Source organism: Mustelus asterias, chromosome 27 (genome assembly GCF_964213995.1).
Source record: "Mustelus asterias chromosome 27, sMusAst1.hap1.1, whole genome shotgun sequence".
NCBI classification, from domain to species: domain Eukaryota; kingdom Metazoa; phylum Chordata; class Chondrichthyes; order Carcharhiniformes; family Triakidae; genus Mustelus; species Mustelus asterias.
The window spans coordinates 32,288,070-32,303,288 of NC_135827.1; the positions used below are offsets into that span (position 1 = coordinate 32,288,070).

A 15,219-nucleotide genomic window follows, 5' to 3' on the forward strand; every position below is an offset into this window, starting at 1 on the left:
ATTATTTCTGACATGTCTGAGAAGAAGAGGAGGATTAAGCCAAAGCAGGGATGCTTCCTCTGACAGTTCCATAGAACCCCTACGGTGCACAGAGAGGCCATCCAGCCCATTGAGTCTGCATCGACTCTCCGAAAGAGCATTCCACCCAGGACTCTGTAACAGCTGATTGAATAGCACCACTGAGATAGGCGAAAGCCTGACAAACACCTTGTTTTACCTGAAAGGTGTCTCGCAGTGGCACTGCATGATGGGAAAAATTGCAGAATGATGAACAGCCACCATATTCTGTTTGGCCACATTTCTACAGACTCTGGCACAACTACCCACAAATGACCACAATTAACTTTCTTTTAAATTCAGGGTCCAGGTCTGCAGTGGGTCAGAGTCGGAGCTTCTAGAGCTGTGACATCTGCTACAAGAATACCAGCCATGTAGCAAGAGGCTGGCACATTCGGTGATATTAATGGTTAGCTGTGGCCTGATGCATGGCACTTGCAGGCATTGCTGTAGTGTTGAACTATGGGGCTGGTGATATGGAATGTTACACGGGGACTCAGTCCTCATGTAGTCCCATCTTCACTTTCAAAGCCATTGGACAAGGGGGTCACCTGCTTCATTCCTCTGTCATTGGCCTTTATCTATGGGTTTGATTTTCCTACAGCTCTGCTTGCATCCTCTTTATTCTCTTTTCCTTCAGCCTCAGCCAAGGATTTCATAATTTTTAATCACCCTATATTGACATTCTCCTTTAATTGGTCCCATGCCAAATACATGCATTTTTCCATCCCCACCACTAGGGGGTAGATCTTGACGCTGTACAGCTTAAAGACAGTGATGGCCACTGGAATGCAAGTCACTGAAAATAAAAACTGTGGGAGATGTAAAACTGGCTCTGATTCACAATCACCTGCGGGACACTACCACAGAAAGTCAAGATTAACCTCCTTGTTCTCCCCATCTAGTGAATCTGCACCTGATGCTACACACTTGATGAGTTAAACTTCAAAGTTTGGGTATAAAAAAGATCCACTTCTCTTTCCGTCTGCCCAAAACCTGCCCAAATCCTTTGGGTGTGAAGCTGACCTTGGGGCGTTAATGCAGAATAGCTCAGAGTGGATTGGAAGCCTATTTTAGCATCAATGGAAAAGGACATTGGGTAGGCTGCAAACTAGCTATCGCCTGGCCTGTGCTAGCACCCGAGGAGAATCTCACTCTGATTGGGTCTAGGTCACACCAATATTGGAAAATCTGGGCTAGTGAATGGAAAAGACAAACAGATTATAACAATCAGACCACCATTGCAAAGATTATGTTCAAAAGATTTGCATGCAGCCCATTGTAAAACTGGACTATTCTATTGCCTTATAGGCAGGTGACAACTCTGACCTGGTTCACGTCTCACAGATCCACAACAAAGGTCACACAAAGGTAGCTCATTCACAATTGACTACAAATTACATACCTTCAAAATCCCTGGCTTCCAAGTTCACCAAGGCCCCAGCTGCTATGACCATCTGTAAACAACAGACAAGTTTTATTGAGAATCATATTTGATACATCAAAAGACATTTCTTTGTGAATTCTATTTGACTTGACTACTCCAATGCACTCCTGGCTGCTCTCCCACATTCTACCCCCTGTAAACCTGAGGTCGTCCAAAACACTGACGTTTGTGTCTTAACTTGTCTCGTCAGGACTATATCATCCCTGTTTGCGCTAACCTACATCAGCTCCCAGTCAAACTCTATTCCAATTTTGTAATATAATGAGGTCAGGAGCTGAGTGACCCTGGCGAAACCCAAACTGGGCGTCACTGAGCAGGTTATTGCTGAGCAGGTGCTGCTTGATAGCGCTGTTGATGACCCCTTCCATCACTTTACTGATGATCGAGAGAAGAACTGATTGGGCGGTAATTGGCCGGGTTGGATTTGTCCTGCATTTTGTGTACAGGACATACCTGGGCAATTTTCCACAGTGTTGTAACTGTACTGGAAGAACTTGACTAGGGGAGCAGCAAGTTCTGGAGCACACGTCTTCAGTACTATTGCCGGAATGTTATCAGGGCCCATTGTCTTTGCAGTATCCAGTGTCTCCAACCGTTTCTTGATATTACGTGGAGTGAATCGAGTTGGCTGGAGACTGGCATCTCAGATGCTGGGGACCACTGGAGGAGGCCAAAATGGATCATCCACTCGGCACTTCTGGCTGAAGATTGTTGCGAATACTTAAGCCTTATCTTTTGCACTGATGTGCTGGGCTCCTCCATCATTGAGGATGGGGATATTTGTGAAGCCTCCTCCTCCAGTGAGTTGTTTAATTGTCCACCACCATTCACAATAGGATGTGGAAGGACTGCAGAGCTTGGATCTGATCCGTTGGTTGTGGGATCGCTTAGCTCTGTCTATCACTTGCGGTTTTTGCCGTTTGGCATGCAGGTAGTCCTGTTTGGTAGCTTCACCAGGTTGACACCACATTTTTAGGTATGCCTGGTGCTGCTCCTGGCATGCCCTCCTGCACTCTCCATTGAACCAGGGTTGATCCCCTGGTTTGATGGTAATGGTTGAGTGGGGGATTTGCCGGGCCATGAGGTTGTAGATTGTGCTGGAGTACAATTCCGCTGCTGTTGATGGCCCACAGCGCCTCATGGATGCCCAGTCTTGAGTTGCTAGATTGGTTCGAAGTCTGTCCCATTAGCAGGGTGATAGTGCCACACAGCACAACTTCAACGTGAAGGCGGGACTTTGTCTCCACAAGGACTGTGCGGTGGTCACTCTTACCGATACTGTCATGGACAGATGCATCTGCAGCCGGCAGATTGGTAAGGATGAGGTCAAGTAAGTTATTTCCTCTTGTTGGTTCCTTCACCACCTGCTGCAGACCCAGTCTAGCAGTTATCTCCTCTAGGACCCGACCAGCTCGATCAGTAGTGCTGTTGCCGAGCCACTCTTGGTGGTGAACATTGAAATCCCCCACCCAGAGTACATTTTGCGCCCTTGCCACCCTCAGTGCTTCCTCCAAGTGTTCAACATGGAGGAATACTGATTCATCAGCCGAAGGAGGACAGTACGTGGTAACCAGTAAGAAGTTCCCTTGCCCATGTTTAACCTGAAGCCATGGGACTTCATGGGGTCCGGAGTTGATGTTGAGGACCCCCAGGGCAACTCCCTCCTGACTATACACCACTGTGCTGCCACCTCTGCTGGGTCTGTCCTGCCAGTGGGACAGGACATATCCAGGGATGGTAATGGTGGTGTCTGGGGTGTTATCTGTAAGGTATGATTCCGTGAGAATGACAATGTCAGGCTGTTGCTTGACTCGTCTGTGAGACAGCTCTCCCAATTTTGGTACTGGCCCCTAGATGTTAGTGAGGAGGACTTTTCAGGGTGGACAGGGCTGTTTGTTTTATCATTGTCCTTCCCGGTGCCTTGGTCGATGCCAGGTTGTTCGTCTTCATTTGCGTCTTTCATTTCTTTGTTGAGACTTTGTGGCGATTATTACGACTGAGTGGCTTGCGAGGCCATTTCAGAGGGCAGTTGAGAGTCAACCACATTGCTGTGGCTCTGGAGTCACATATCGGCCAGACAGGTCTGGTAACACTGTGAAGGCTAAACTGCTCATACCAACAGTGAAGGTTCTTTACTTAAACTGTGAGCCATCTAGTTTTGTTCGAGGTGTTTTGTCGCTGCTGTGGCAGGTTCTGCCTCCATATTAATATTTTGTCTCTTTTGCTGAGTTGGGAGAAAAAATCTCTCAAATCCCAAAAGGCGACAGAGAAAAATAAAAAAAAGGGAGAAACTGAAGAGAGAAAGAGACCGTGAGAAGATGAGGTGACATGACTGTCTATGTAAGACAGTTTGTCTCTTTGCTCTGATCTTGGATTCATTGTCCAAGTTGGGTTCCACGAGCACTGGTCACCTCCCATTACGTAATCCAAAGGACATTAGCCCTATGGGAAACTTGGCAGTGAGTGCAGGCGCGCAAGATGTTCAAACATGGGTGGCGACACAGCTGAGTCCAACATTGCCATCAGTTAATTTCTTCCAGAGGGGTTGTCGAATTGAAAATATGCTCAGGTCGCCAGCGACCTCCTTTTCCTTAGCCAAGAATGCTGGGACTAACCCATACAAAAGTAGTACATGTAACATTTCCCTTTACTTCCTCTCGTATGACTGCCCAGGCCTCTAACATTTCTTATGTGTGATATAGCAAATTACACGCATTCCACTAATCCATCTTTACAGTTCATGGCGTGGAAGTTAGTGAGATCCCAATGTAGATCATGTTGGCCACCTCTGTCCTGTCTTCAAGCAAGATCCCAAACTCGGTAGATCTCCATTTAAACTCTTTCCATTCTGACGTCACTGTCATTGGTCACATGGTAAGAAGTCTCACAACACCAGGTTAAAGTCCAACAGGTTTATTTGGTAGCACAAGCTTTCAGAGTGCCACTCCTTCTTCAGGTGAAGAAGGGGTGGCGCTCTGAAAGCTTGTGCTACCAAATAAACCTGTTGGACTCTAACCTGGTGTTGTGAGATTTCTTACTGTGATTATCCCAGTCCAATGCCTGCATCTCCACATCATTGGTCACGTGCACAGGGGAGGCAGTGGTGCTGTCATTGGATTAGTAAATGAGAGATCCAGGTGTAGGGACACAGGTTCGAATCCCACCACGGCAGATGGTGACATTTGAATTAAAAGCCTAATGCTGACCAGGGTTGTCAGACTGTCCCAAAAACCCACACTAATGCCCTTTAGGAAAGGAAATCTGCTGTCCTTATGTGGACATGTGACTCCAGGTCTGCAACAAAGTGACACTTAAATTCCCTCTGAAATGGCCTAACAAGTTACTCAATTGTATCAAATGTCTAAAAGGATTGGCCACTCGCACCGAAAAGGCCACTGGCAAACTCAGACATCCTAACTAACAATGGGGGCCAGTGCCAAAATTGGGAGAGGTGTCCTACAGATTAGCAACAGTCTGATATGGTCATATTAATGGGAGCCATATCTTACAGATAATGTCGCAGATACCACCCTCACCATCCCACAGGCTAAGGCGGTGGCTCAATGGTGTATAGCCGGGAGGGAGCTTCAAGATCAACTCCAGGCCCCATGAAGTATCATGGTATCAGGTTGAACATGGGCACCCGCCTTCAGCTGATGAATCATTACTCATCCATTTTACAACACCATTCGGAGGAAGCGCTGAGGGTATACCCTGGGTGGGAGACTTCAATGTCCATCATCAGTAGCACCTCTACAAACTAAGCTGGGTGAGTCCTAAAGGACATAACTGCTGGACTGGGTGGTGAGGGAAAACCGTACTCACCAAGCTGCCTGCCACAGATGAAGTGGCCACCACACAGTGCTGATGGACATGAAGTCCCGTCTTCACATTGAGGATCTATTCCATCATGCTGTGTGGCACTACCACTGTGACAAGTGGAATAGATTTTGAACAGGTCTAGCAACTCAAGACTGGGCAACCATAAGGTGCTCTGGGCCATCAGTTGCAGCAGAATTGTACTCAACCACAATCTGTACCCTCAAAACCTAGAATATCCCCCACTCTAGATCTCCTGAATTTTTCAAGCAATTTTCTGTTTTTGTTTCAGATTCCAGCATCCAGTATTTTGCTCTGATCGAAGTTAGGGTCACTTGAGATACCTGGGGGACAGCTGTTACCAATGGACGGCACGGTGGCTCAGTGGTTAGCCCTGCTGCCTCACAGCGCCAGGGACCCGGGTTCAATTCCTGGCTTGGGTCACTGTCTGTGTGGAGTTTGCACGTTTTCCCCCTGTCTGCGTGGGTTTCCTCCCACAGTCCAAAGATGTGTAGGTTAGGGGGATTAGCCATGGGAAATGCACAGGGGCTACAGGGATAGGGGCGGGGAGGGGAGGTTACTGAGTAAGATGCTCTGTCAGAGAGTCGGTGTAGACTCGATGCACCAAATGGCTTCCTTCTCCATTGTAGGGATTCTATGATAATGGACCTGTGCCCCACATTGATTCTGCACTTTCAGGAAAGGAAAATGCAACTTGAACAACAAAAAGCAAATGTCACGGCAAGAACATAAATACTACCAGCATGAAAGCCCCAAACTTTTATTCTAATATTTAACTTTGGATCATGTGACAGGATGTTGCCACATCAAACACTGGTGCGAACTTGCAGATATCTCCCTAGGAATGTAATGTACAAGCCTGTACAAAACTCCACCCCTAAGACAAACATTCTGCGAGACATCCTGCCCGCCTCAAACACACGGTGCCTATTCTTACAATCCCTGCTTATTGTGAATATCAAATGTTGGTTCAGGTATGAAAATTGGGAACATGGAATTCTGCACCCGTGTTTCTAACTTCTTGCGAAAATAGCCTGGCAAGGGATCACTGGAAAGAAACATAAGAATAAAAGAAAACAGTCCCCTCTGCACCCCCCCCCCCCCCTCCACCAGCCTTGTGCCCCTGGCTCAGTTGGTAGCACCCCCATCCTCAGAATGTTGTGGGTTCAAGTCCCACTCCTGAAGCTTGACCACATGGCTGAGTGCTACACGGTCAGAGGTGCCAGTTCAGTCCCCCTACCTGCCCTCTCAGCTTTCAAAAAAGAGCAGGAGATTTACCCCTGCTGCCCCTGCTAATAGTTATCCATGGGGCGGCACAGTGGTTAGCACTGCTGCCTCACAGCGCCAGGGACCTGGGTTCGATTCCTGGCTTGGGTCACTGTCTGTGCGGAGTCTGCATGTTCTCCCCGTGTCTGCGTGGGTTTCCTCCCACAGTCAGAAAGACCTGCTGATTAGGTGGATTGGCCATGCTAAATTCTCCCTCAGTGTACCAGAGCAGGCGCCAGAGTGTGGCGACTAGGGGATTTTCACAGTAACTTCATTGCAGTGTTAATGTAAGCCTGCTTGTGATGTGAACAAATAAACTTTAAACTCAACCAATGTCACAAGAAGCAGATTGTCTGGGCATTTTCCCCATTGCTGTTTGTGGGAGCTTGCTGTGCACAAATAATCTTCTTTCCCACATCACAACAGCCATTACATTTCATTGGCTGTAAAGTGTTTTGGGATGTCCTGGGGGAGTGGGAAGTCCGATATAAAAGCAAATTTTGTTCTTGTCCCTCTCTTCTTACCTGGGAAGCCCTGAGTCAGGGTGCTCCCGGGGCACTAGCACCCACTTGGTGCTCCACCCAGTCCGGGGTCCCACCTTCTGCATCAGGCTCCAGTGCAATTTGAAAGTTAAGGTGCATGGCACCCCTGCAAGTCCTGCCCCTGCACTTATACCATGTGGCCTTTTCAGGGATTGCTGGACACCACTCCAGAAAGGCCGGAAGAGAAGTGAGTGGTGGTGATGGGGGGACAGGGGCAGGAAGGAATCTGGTGCTTGGAGTAAATTCATCCCAACATATAGGGACATTGGAATTAGGAGTGGGAGTGGGCAATTCAGTCCTTTGAGCTCCAGCATTTAACATGATCATGGCTGATCTTATCTTGGTCTCAACTCCACTTTCCTGCCTGCTCCCCATTGCCCTTGAATCCCGCTTTCCATCAGAAACATATCTATCTCTTTCTTGATTCTGTTGGTTGATTCTGCCTCCACTGCACCCTGCGGGAGTGAGTTCCACAGACTCAGAACCCTCTCAGAGAAGTAGTTTCTCCACATCTGAGTTTTGAACCTACCTCCTCTCACTATATCTATCACCACTTGTTCTATACTGTCCCACAAGGAGAGGAATATCTGTCCTCCTTATCAATCCCCTTGAGCATTTTATATACCTCGATCAGACCGCCCCTCATTCAACTCCAGTGAGTACAAGCCCAAGCTACTCCTCACACGACAGTCCTTTCATCCCTGCAATCAATCTGGTGAACTACTGGCCAGCTCCTGGACTTCCTGCGGCCCTCCTCCCAATGCCCTGACTGGCTAGTTTCTATCCCTACAACGGTCCTCTGCCAGCTTGCCCTTTTGGCAACTCTGTATTTTCTTCCCATTTTGTGCCAATTGGCAAACTTTCAACCTGGGCCCATCTTGGCAGTGGCAGCTTGCCATCTTTATTGCCTGGCAGCCTGAAAAGAAAATGGTTCTGGTTTTGGGCGTCAGGTGCATGAACACACGGCTCACTTTCCCAGCATATCCCACAGTCTATCTGCTTTAAGACCAGGCCAGGCGCTTACCTTTCTGCACTAGATGATAGGGGCGGCACGGTGGCACAGTGGTTAGCACTGCTGCCTCACAGTGCCAGAGACCTGGGTTCGATTCCCGGCTTGGGTCACTGTCTGTGCGGAGTCTGCACGTTCTTCCCCATGTCTACGTGGGTTTCCTCCCACAGTCTGAAAGATGTGCTGGTTAGGTGGATTGGACGTGCTAAGTTCTCCCTCAGTGTGCCCGAACAGGCACCGGAGTGTGGCGATTCAGGGATTTTTACAGTAACTTCAGTGCAGTGTTAATATCAGCCTACTTGTGACCCTAATAAATAAACTCTGTTCAGGACAGCTAACGATCAGAACAATGAACCACTTTGTATAAAGATTAAAAACCTTTTCCGACCTCTGAAAAGAACCCCTGTTCTTTTCATCACCGGAGTCTGATTTTTGCCCTGGAGTTTTTAAATTTCTGGCAAACGTCGAGTAAACCAATTTAAAACCAATTTCTCCTAACCATTGAAACAATGGCAGGAGGCTCCAAAACATTGTTGGAAGCAGGAGTTTAAAAAAAACTATCGTTTGGCAGCCAATTCAGGAAGATCTGTTGCAATTGCAATTCCAGGTAGCCTCAGAGTATTTACAGTACGGATCCTTTCAATCAGTCATTATGCAAATATCCTCATAATCTGAGTTCTGTGAAGAATAGATTGATTCTAATCCTTTCTGTGCCAATGTGTTAGAATATATCATTAAAATATATGGCTGAGTTAGACAGACAGAGAAGTGGGACAGACTGGGTCACCTGGTTTTGCGTTTTATTGTTTAATCCTCCTCCGACTAACTTTGCCTCCATCCAATTTTTTACTTGTTGGAACGAATCACAGAATCATAGAACCTCCACAGTCAGGAGGCCATTCAGCCCATCAAACCTACACCGACATCAATCCCATCCAGGGCCTATCTCCACAACCCCACGTATTCACCCTGCAAATTCCCCCTGACACTAAGGGGCAATTTAGCACGGCCAATCCACCTAACCGGCACATCTTTGGAGTGTGGGAGGAAACCCACGCAGACGTGGGGAGAATTTGCAAACTCCGCACAGACAGTCACCCGAGGCCAGAATCGAGCCTGTGTCCCTGGCGCTGAGGCAGCAAAGAACAAAGAACAGTACAGGCACAGCAGTGCTAACCACTATGTCACCGTGCCGCCATTGAGGAGTTTCTAGGATGCATCTAGGAAATTTACTTCAGTGAACCTTCCATTCCACCAAGTTCTGGGTTCCCTCAAGTTTCTTATGGCTTCACTGGAACTTTGAGATATTTGGATGTATTATCCATAATTCCCAAGGTTCTGATCTGGATATTCTCAGAGGGTCAGCATCACTGACATTCCTATCGACATTTTGTGTATTCTCTTTGACTGAGAGGATACGTTTTGTTAGCCAATATCGACTTAAGTGAAAACATGACATGAGAGTCAGAACCTAGAAGCCTTGCTTCAGCACTGTAGTGTCATATGTACCATCACTGTCTTTACAGAGCCCCATAAATACTCTATTGCAGTGAGGTAACACTCCATCAACAAACTGGCTCAATTCACATAAAATACACAAAAAATACAAGAGGGATAATTCTTTAATGCTCTGTGTTTTATGCAAAATAGCAAGGATACTGATAGGTTTGAGCTAATTCCTCCGTGAACTTGGTGTGATTTGGCCTGCTCCAGTACTGTCAAATACTGAGAAATGTTGGTACCCTACGTTACAAGTGGCTACAATGAGAATCATACTTTATTTGCTGTAAAGATCTTGGGAACATGTTGACACAGTGTGGGGATGGAGGGCGTGGGGATGGAGATGGAGGGGGTGGGGATGGAGATGGAGGGGGAAGGGATGGACTTGGAGGGGCTGGGGATGGAGATGGAGGGGGTGGGGATGGAGATGGAGGGGGTGGGGATGGAGATGGAGGGGGTGGGAATGGAGATGGAGGGGGTGGGGAGATGGAGGGGGTTGGGAATGGAGGGGATAGGTGACAGAGAGGGTGGGGATTGAAGGTGTTTGTGAGCGGAGGGGGGTGGGACGAAAAGGGTTTGTAACAGAGAGTTCAGACTCAAAGCCCTGGTACAGACGCGATGGACCAACTTGTCTTTTCCTGTCCATCAGTTTTGCATATTCACAAACAGAGGAGCCAGCTGATCACATTACTGTCCATACACTGACACATCTGGCATAACATCAGCCCAGATTTCACCTGGGTGTATGTTTGATCCACACTGATGTTTCTCACTGACAGGTGGGGAAAACCTGGAACACACTGACGGTTGATGTTTATACTTGCAGATGCTACAGGACCTGCCATTCAAGCCGAGGAATTTCTGTTTCTAGTTCAGATTTCCAGTGATTGCAACTTTTCTTTTTAACACTATGTGTGCCTGTGTGTGATACACTGCTGTGTACGGGAAGCAGAAACTGCATGAATACATTTGGGATGGTTTCAAGTAGACACAATTTGTGTTCCTATTTAAATACATTATTTAAGTGCAATAAATGATGAAGATATTCGAGTAACTTTCATTATGAGCATAGAAGGAGTAACAGCCTTGCTTACCTGAATGATACTCAAGTGGCCGTACGTAGCAGCCAGATGTAAAAAGGTTTGTCCTTTGTCATCAACCGCATTCAGGTCAGCACCGAACATAATCAGGTCTCGTACAATCAAAGGCTGGTTTGCGACCACAGCAACCAACAGGGGTGTCTATGAATAACATAAAAATATCATTAGCTCTGCAGCCAGTGCTGAGATTAAAGGAACAGGAGCTGGGCATTCAACGCTTTAAATGCTCCATCATTCCATTCTTTTATATTTGTCCAGGGAATGTGGGCATCGCTGGCAAAGGTCAGCATTTGTTGCCCATTGCTCATTGCCATTGAGAACTGCATGGTTTGCTCGTTCATTTCAGAAGGCAGTTAAGACTTCAGAGCCACAGCAATGTGGTTGACTCTCAACCGCCCTCTGAAATGGCCTTGCAAGCCAAGGGCGACTAGGGGTGGGCAATAAATGCTTGCCAGCCAGCGATGCTCATGTCCCATGAATGAATAAAAAAGTCAACCACATTGCTGTGGATCTGGAGGCACATGTAGGACAGACCAGGTAAGGATGGTAGATGTCCTTCCCAAAAGGACATTAGTGAGCCAGATGGGTTTTTACAACAATGGTTATACTTACACATTTAATTTCAGATTTTTATTGAATTCAAATTTCACTATCTGCTGTGGTGGGATTCGACCCTAGGCCTTGAGAGCACTACCTTAGGTCGCTGGATTATTAGTGCAGTGCCAATATCACTATGCCACTGCCTCCCAAGGTGAAGACTGTTCTATATCTTAACTCTATCCACTTTGGTCTCTTATTCGTAATACCCTTACCATAAAAAAATCTCAGTTTGAAATATTTCATTGAATCCCCTACCAAGTTATTTTTGGGGTTGGGGAGAAGAATTTCTTTCTATCTAACCTATCAAATTAATTATCTTAAACACTTCAATTAGGACACCCAATAATCTTTTATACTGAAGGGAATAGTAGCCAAGCCGAGGAATCTGCCCTCATAACTTAACCTTGTTAGCCCTGGAAACAATCTGGAGTATCTGTGCTGCATCTCCTCCAAAGTCAATATATCCATTCTAAGGTGTCCAGAACTACAAAGAACAATACAGCACAGGAACAGGCCCTTCGGCCCTCCAAGCCCACGCTGGTAGAACTGTACGCAATCCAATTCTGGACATCTTAGGGGTGTCGAACCAAAACTTTATTGTGGCATAACTTCCACCCCTTTGTATTCCATCCCACTTCAGCTAAAATTCCATTATATCATAAGAAAAAGGAGTAGGCCATTTGGGCCATCAAGCCTGTTGATGAAGTCACGACTAATCTGATTGTTGCTTTAACTCCACTTTCCTCCCAGCCCCACCATAACCCTTAACTCATTTGTTGATCAAAAATCTATCTAACCCAACCCTGAATACATTCAAAAACCCAACATTCATTGCTCTTTACAGAGGAGAATTCCAAATATCAATGGCCCGATGGGAGAAAAAATCTCCTCCTCAACTCCATCTTTGCAACATTCCTGAAATTTGGTATCACTTTAACTTGCTTAGTTAGCCATAGATAGCGCATCCTCCTCATAGAATCCTTCTTTCTCACTAGTTCCAGACCCAAATTTCTCACCCTCAAACCGAATGTGTAATTTATTAATGTTATGATCACTCTTCCATAGAACATCCTTTACTATGATGTCATGAATTGATCCTATTTCATTACACGTAGCCTGTTCTCTGGTTGATTTCAGTAAATGTTGTTTCATGAAACTGACCTTCTAAATTTTTGTTCTATTTGTTCATTTGTTGATTTCTGTACATGGAATGCAAATCTCTCCACTGTCCCTAGCTTCACTGCATTTAGAACTGACCTATCTTCCTTAGGTCCAAAGGAGATGACTTTGCACTTCCAGTCTAATATTAAACTCCACAGTTCTACAGTTTTACCCACCTACTTAACCGATTAATGATCCATTGTAGTCTTCAATTCCAATCTACTTTATTTACTGTGCCACCTAACTTGGCATTTACAGTAAAATTAGATATACACCTCTCTATTCCTTCACCAAAGTCATAGATCAATGCAGTGAAACACCGTAAATGAAGAATGAAAATTTTAAGATGAAGGCATTGCTTAACTGGGAACCAATGTAGCCTCCCACAGGCAAGATGAGGGATGGCATTTGATGAGAGTTAGGGCATCAATTTTGGACAGCCTCAACTTTACAAGGGTGGGTTGGAGGATGAGAGTCTGGCCAGGCGTGAGCTGGAGGAATTAAATCTGGAAGTAATGTAGGCTTGGATTGTGGTTTAAGAAGCAGATGAGTTGAGGCAGGCAATGTTACAGAGATGAAGAAAGGCTGTCTGAATGATGGTACAGATATGTTCCTGGCAACTCATTTTGGTGTCAAATATAACATCAACATCTTTATTGTATACCGTCTGGAAGTCTATATAAATAACTCAGGCGTTCACTTATCTACCATGTTAGGGACCTCCTCAAATAGTTCAACTAAATTATTTAGATATACTTAACCTTTACAAATCCATCCTGGCTCTCTCTGGTCAGCTCATAGTTCTTTTTTATTCATAATTTTACTTTATTCTTAAAGTTACAAAGCCAATGTTCAGAGTGGACAGGGCAAGCCCTTAATCCATCTTGTTTCTTTCTCCAAAAACCATAGAACCCTTACAGTGCAGAAGGAGGCCATTCGGCCCATCAAGCCTGCACCGACAACTTTCCCACCCAGGCCCTATCCCTGTAACCCCACATATTTACCCTGTTAATCCCCTGAAACTAAGGGTCAATTTAGCATGGCCAATCAACCTAACCCGCACATCTTTGGTTAATTCAAATTCAAATTGATTTCAATTCATGGTTCCCACAAGAGAGACGAACAAGATCCAAGCTGACGAGGCAAGACATTGCACCCCATCTTGGGCTTGAATTTTTACTCCATCCTTAAAGTTACAAAGCCAATGCTCAGAGCAGACCGGGCAAACCCAAATCCATTCTTTGCTTGCTCCAAAAACCAAATCCAAAATCCAATTCATGGGCCCTTCGAAAGAGACAAGCAAGATCCAAGCTGGCAAGATGAAACATTGCACCCCATTTTAGGCTTGATCTTAGCCAAAAGGTTGAGCTCATATTTCTTGAATTGCTCAGTCATTCTGCCCCTAAAGAAAGGTTCTATTAATTCCTTCACAACAGATGTTAGATTAATAGATCCATAATTACCTTGTTTAATTCTCCCACTCTTCCTAATTGAGTGACATTGTCAGTTTTCCAATTAAATCCTAACTGATTAAGGCCCAATAAGAACAGCTGATTTATCAAGAGTATCCAATACTGTCGTGGTGTGACCGATACTGACTGTAGCCCTCACCATCAGTGCACACACATCGGGTGGAATCTTCTCAATCCCACTGCATATCAGATTGGAGCTCCAAACTGTTCTTGCCTTCCTCCAAACTTGTTGAAGGCAGGTGAACACTGGCAGCTGTGGCTAGGCACTTAAGCTATTTAATTGCCTAATTGGGAGGAGGGAGAGTGATGAGGGGATAGGGCTTGGGTGGGATAGGGCTTGGGTAGGATGGTTGCCGGTGCAGACTCGATGGGCCGAATGGCCTCCTCCTGAACTGTAGGGATTCTATGATTCTGTGAGGATTCCACCAGGATCTGGCAGCAGAACAGACAACTTGCTGAGGGCCTGGTCTGGCAGTTCCCCAGAACCCAGGAGGAAACAAACAGTTTGAGCCGGTAGTCTTATTTCCCAGTTTTCACTGTTTTTGGTTCTGGGAAGTGCCTTCCTGGCATCGTGGGGGGGAGAGGGCAATGGGTGGTTGGGGGGGTATCTGCACCACATCTCCAAGTCTGGGCTGTGGGAGTGAAAGGCTGGACTAGCGACTGAAATGAATCCTCCAGAAGGGGGTTTCCCTTCCAATCCGATGGGCCTACTGCTTCAGGCCTTTTTGTTTTAGGAGTTATATCCAGATTTTCCCAAATCCCTCTCGTTTGAAACACCTCACTCTCGATTTTCTGCTTGATTGGTGCAGACCTCTTGTGTTGGGGCTCGTGGCTATCCCCAGCAGCAAGCCCTCTGATTGGACCTGAAACCTCAGGAGTCCCGCCCATTATATTGAATTGGACAGTAGATGTGGAGGCAGCCAATTGCAGATTACTGCAGAGGGGGCACTGCAGACCAGTGTGTGGTCAGGACCTGGAAATGATCCCAAATCTTGAAAAGAGACAATCTGAAGATTCCACCGGTAATCTCCTGGGAGAGACACTTTTCACCAACACCCCACTTGTCCACCCCAACTCCCCCCAACCCAAGCCTGAAAATTCTCTTAAAGGGAAAAAGAATTCTGGACAAATCCCCTCTGAATCCCCAACATGATCAAAATGGCTTCCAGGAGGCTACAATAGGCAGTCCTCCATGCAAAGCCCTATGCTGTTCTACCTGTCATCA

The 15,219-nt window shown here is 46.2% G+C and overlaps 1 protein-coding gene across 1 annotated transcript in view; it reads right to left on the reverse strand.

Annotated features, from left to right (window-relative positions):
* nfkbid (nuclear factor of kappa light polypeptide gene enhancer in B-cells inhibitor, delta) overlaps positions 1 to 15,219 on the reverse strand; it is a 159,083-nt gene that overhangs the window by 19,991 nt on the left and 123,873 nt on the right. The window contains exons 9-10 of the mRNA XM_078199151.1: positions 10,756 to 10,902; positions 1,463 to 1,514 (exon numbers count right to left, since the gene is read on the reverse strand). Of these exons, the coding sequence (XP_078055277.1) occupies positions 1,463 to 1,514; positions 10,756 to 10,902 (199 nt within the window). The remainder of the gene's footprint in view (positions 1 to 1,462; positions 1,515 to 10,755; positions 10,903 to 15,219) is intronic.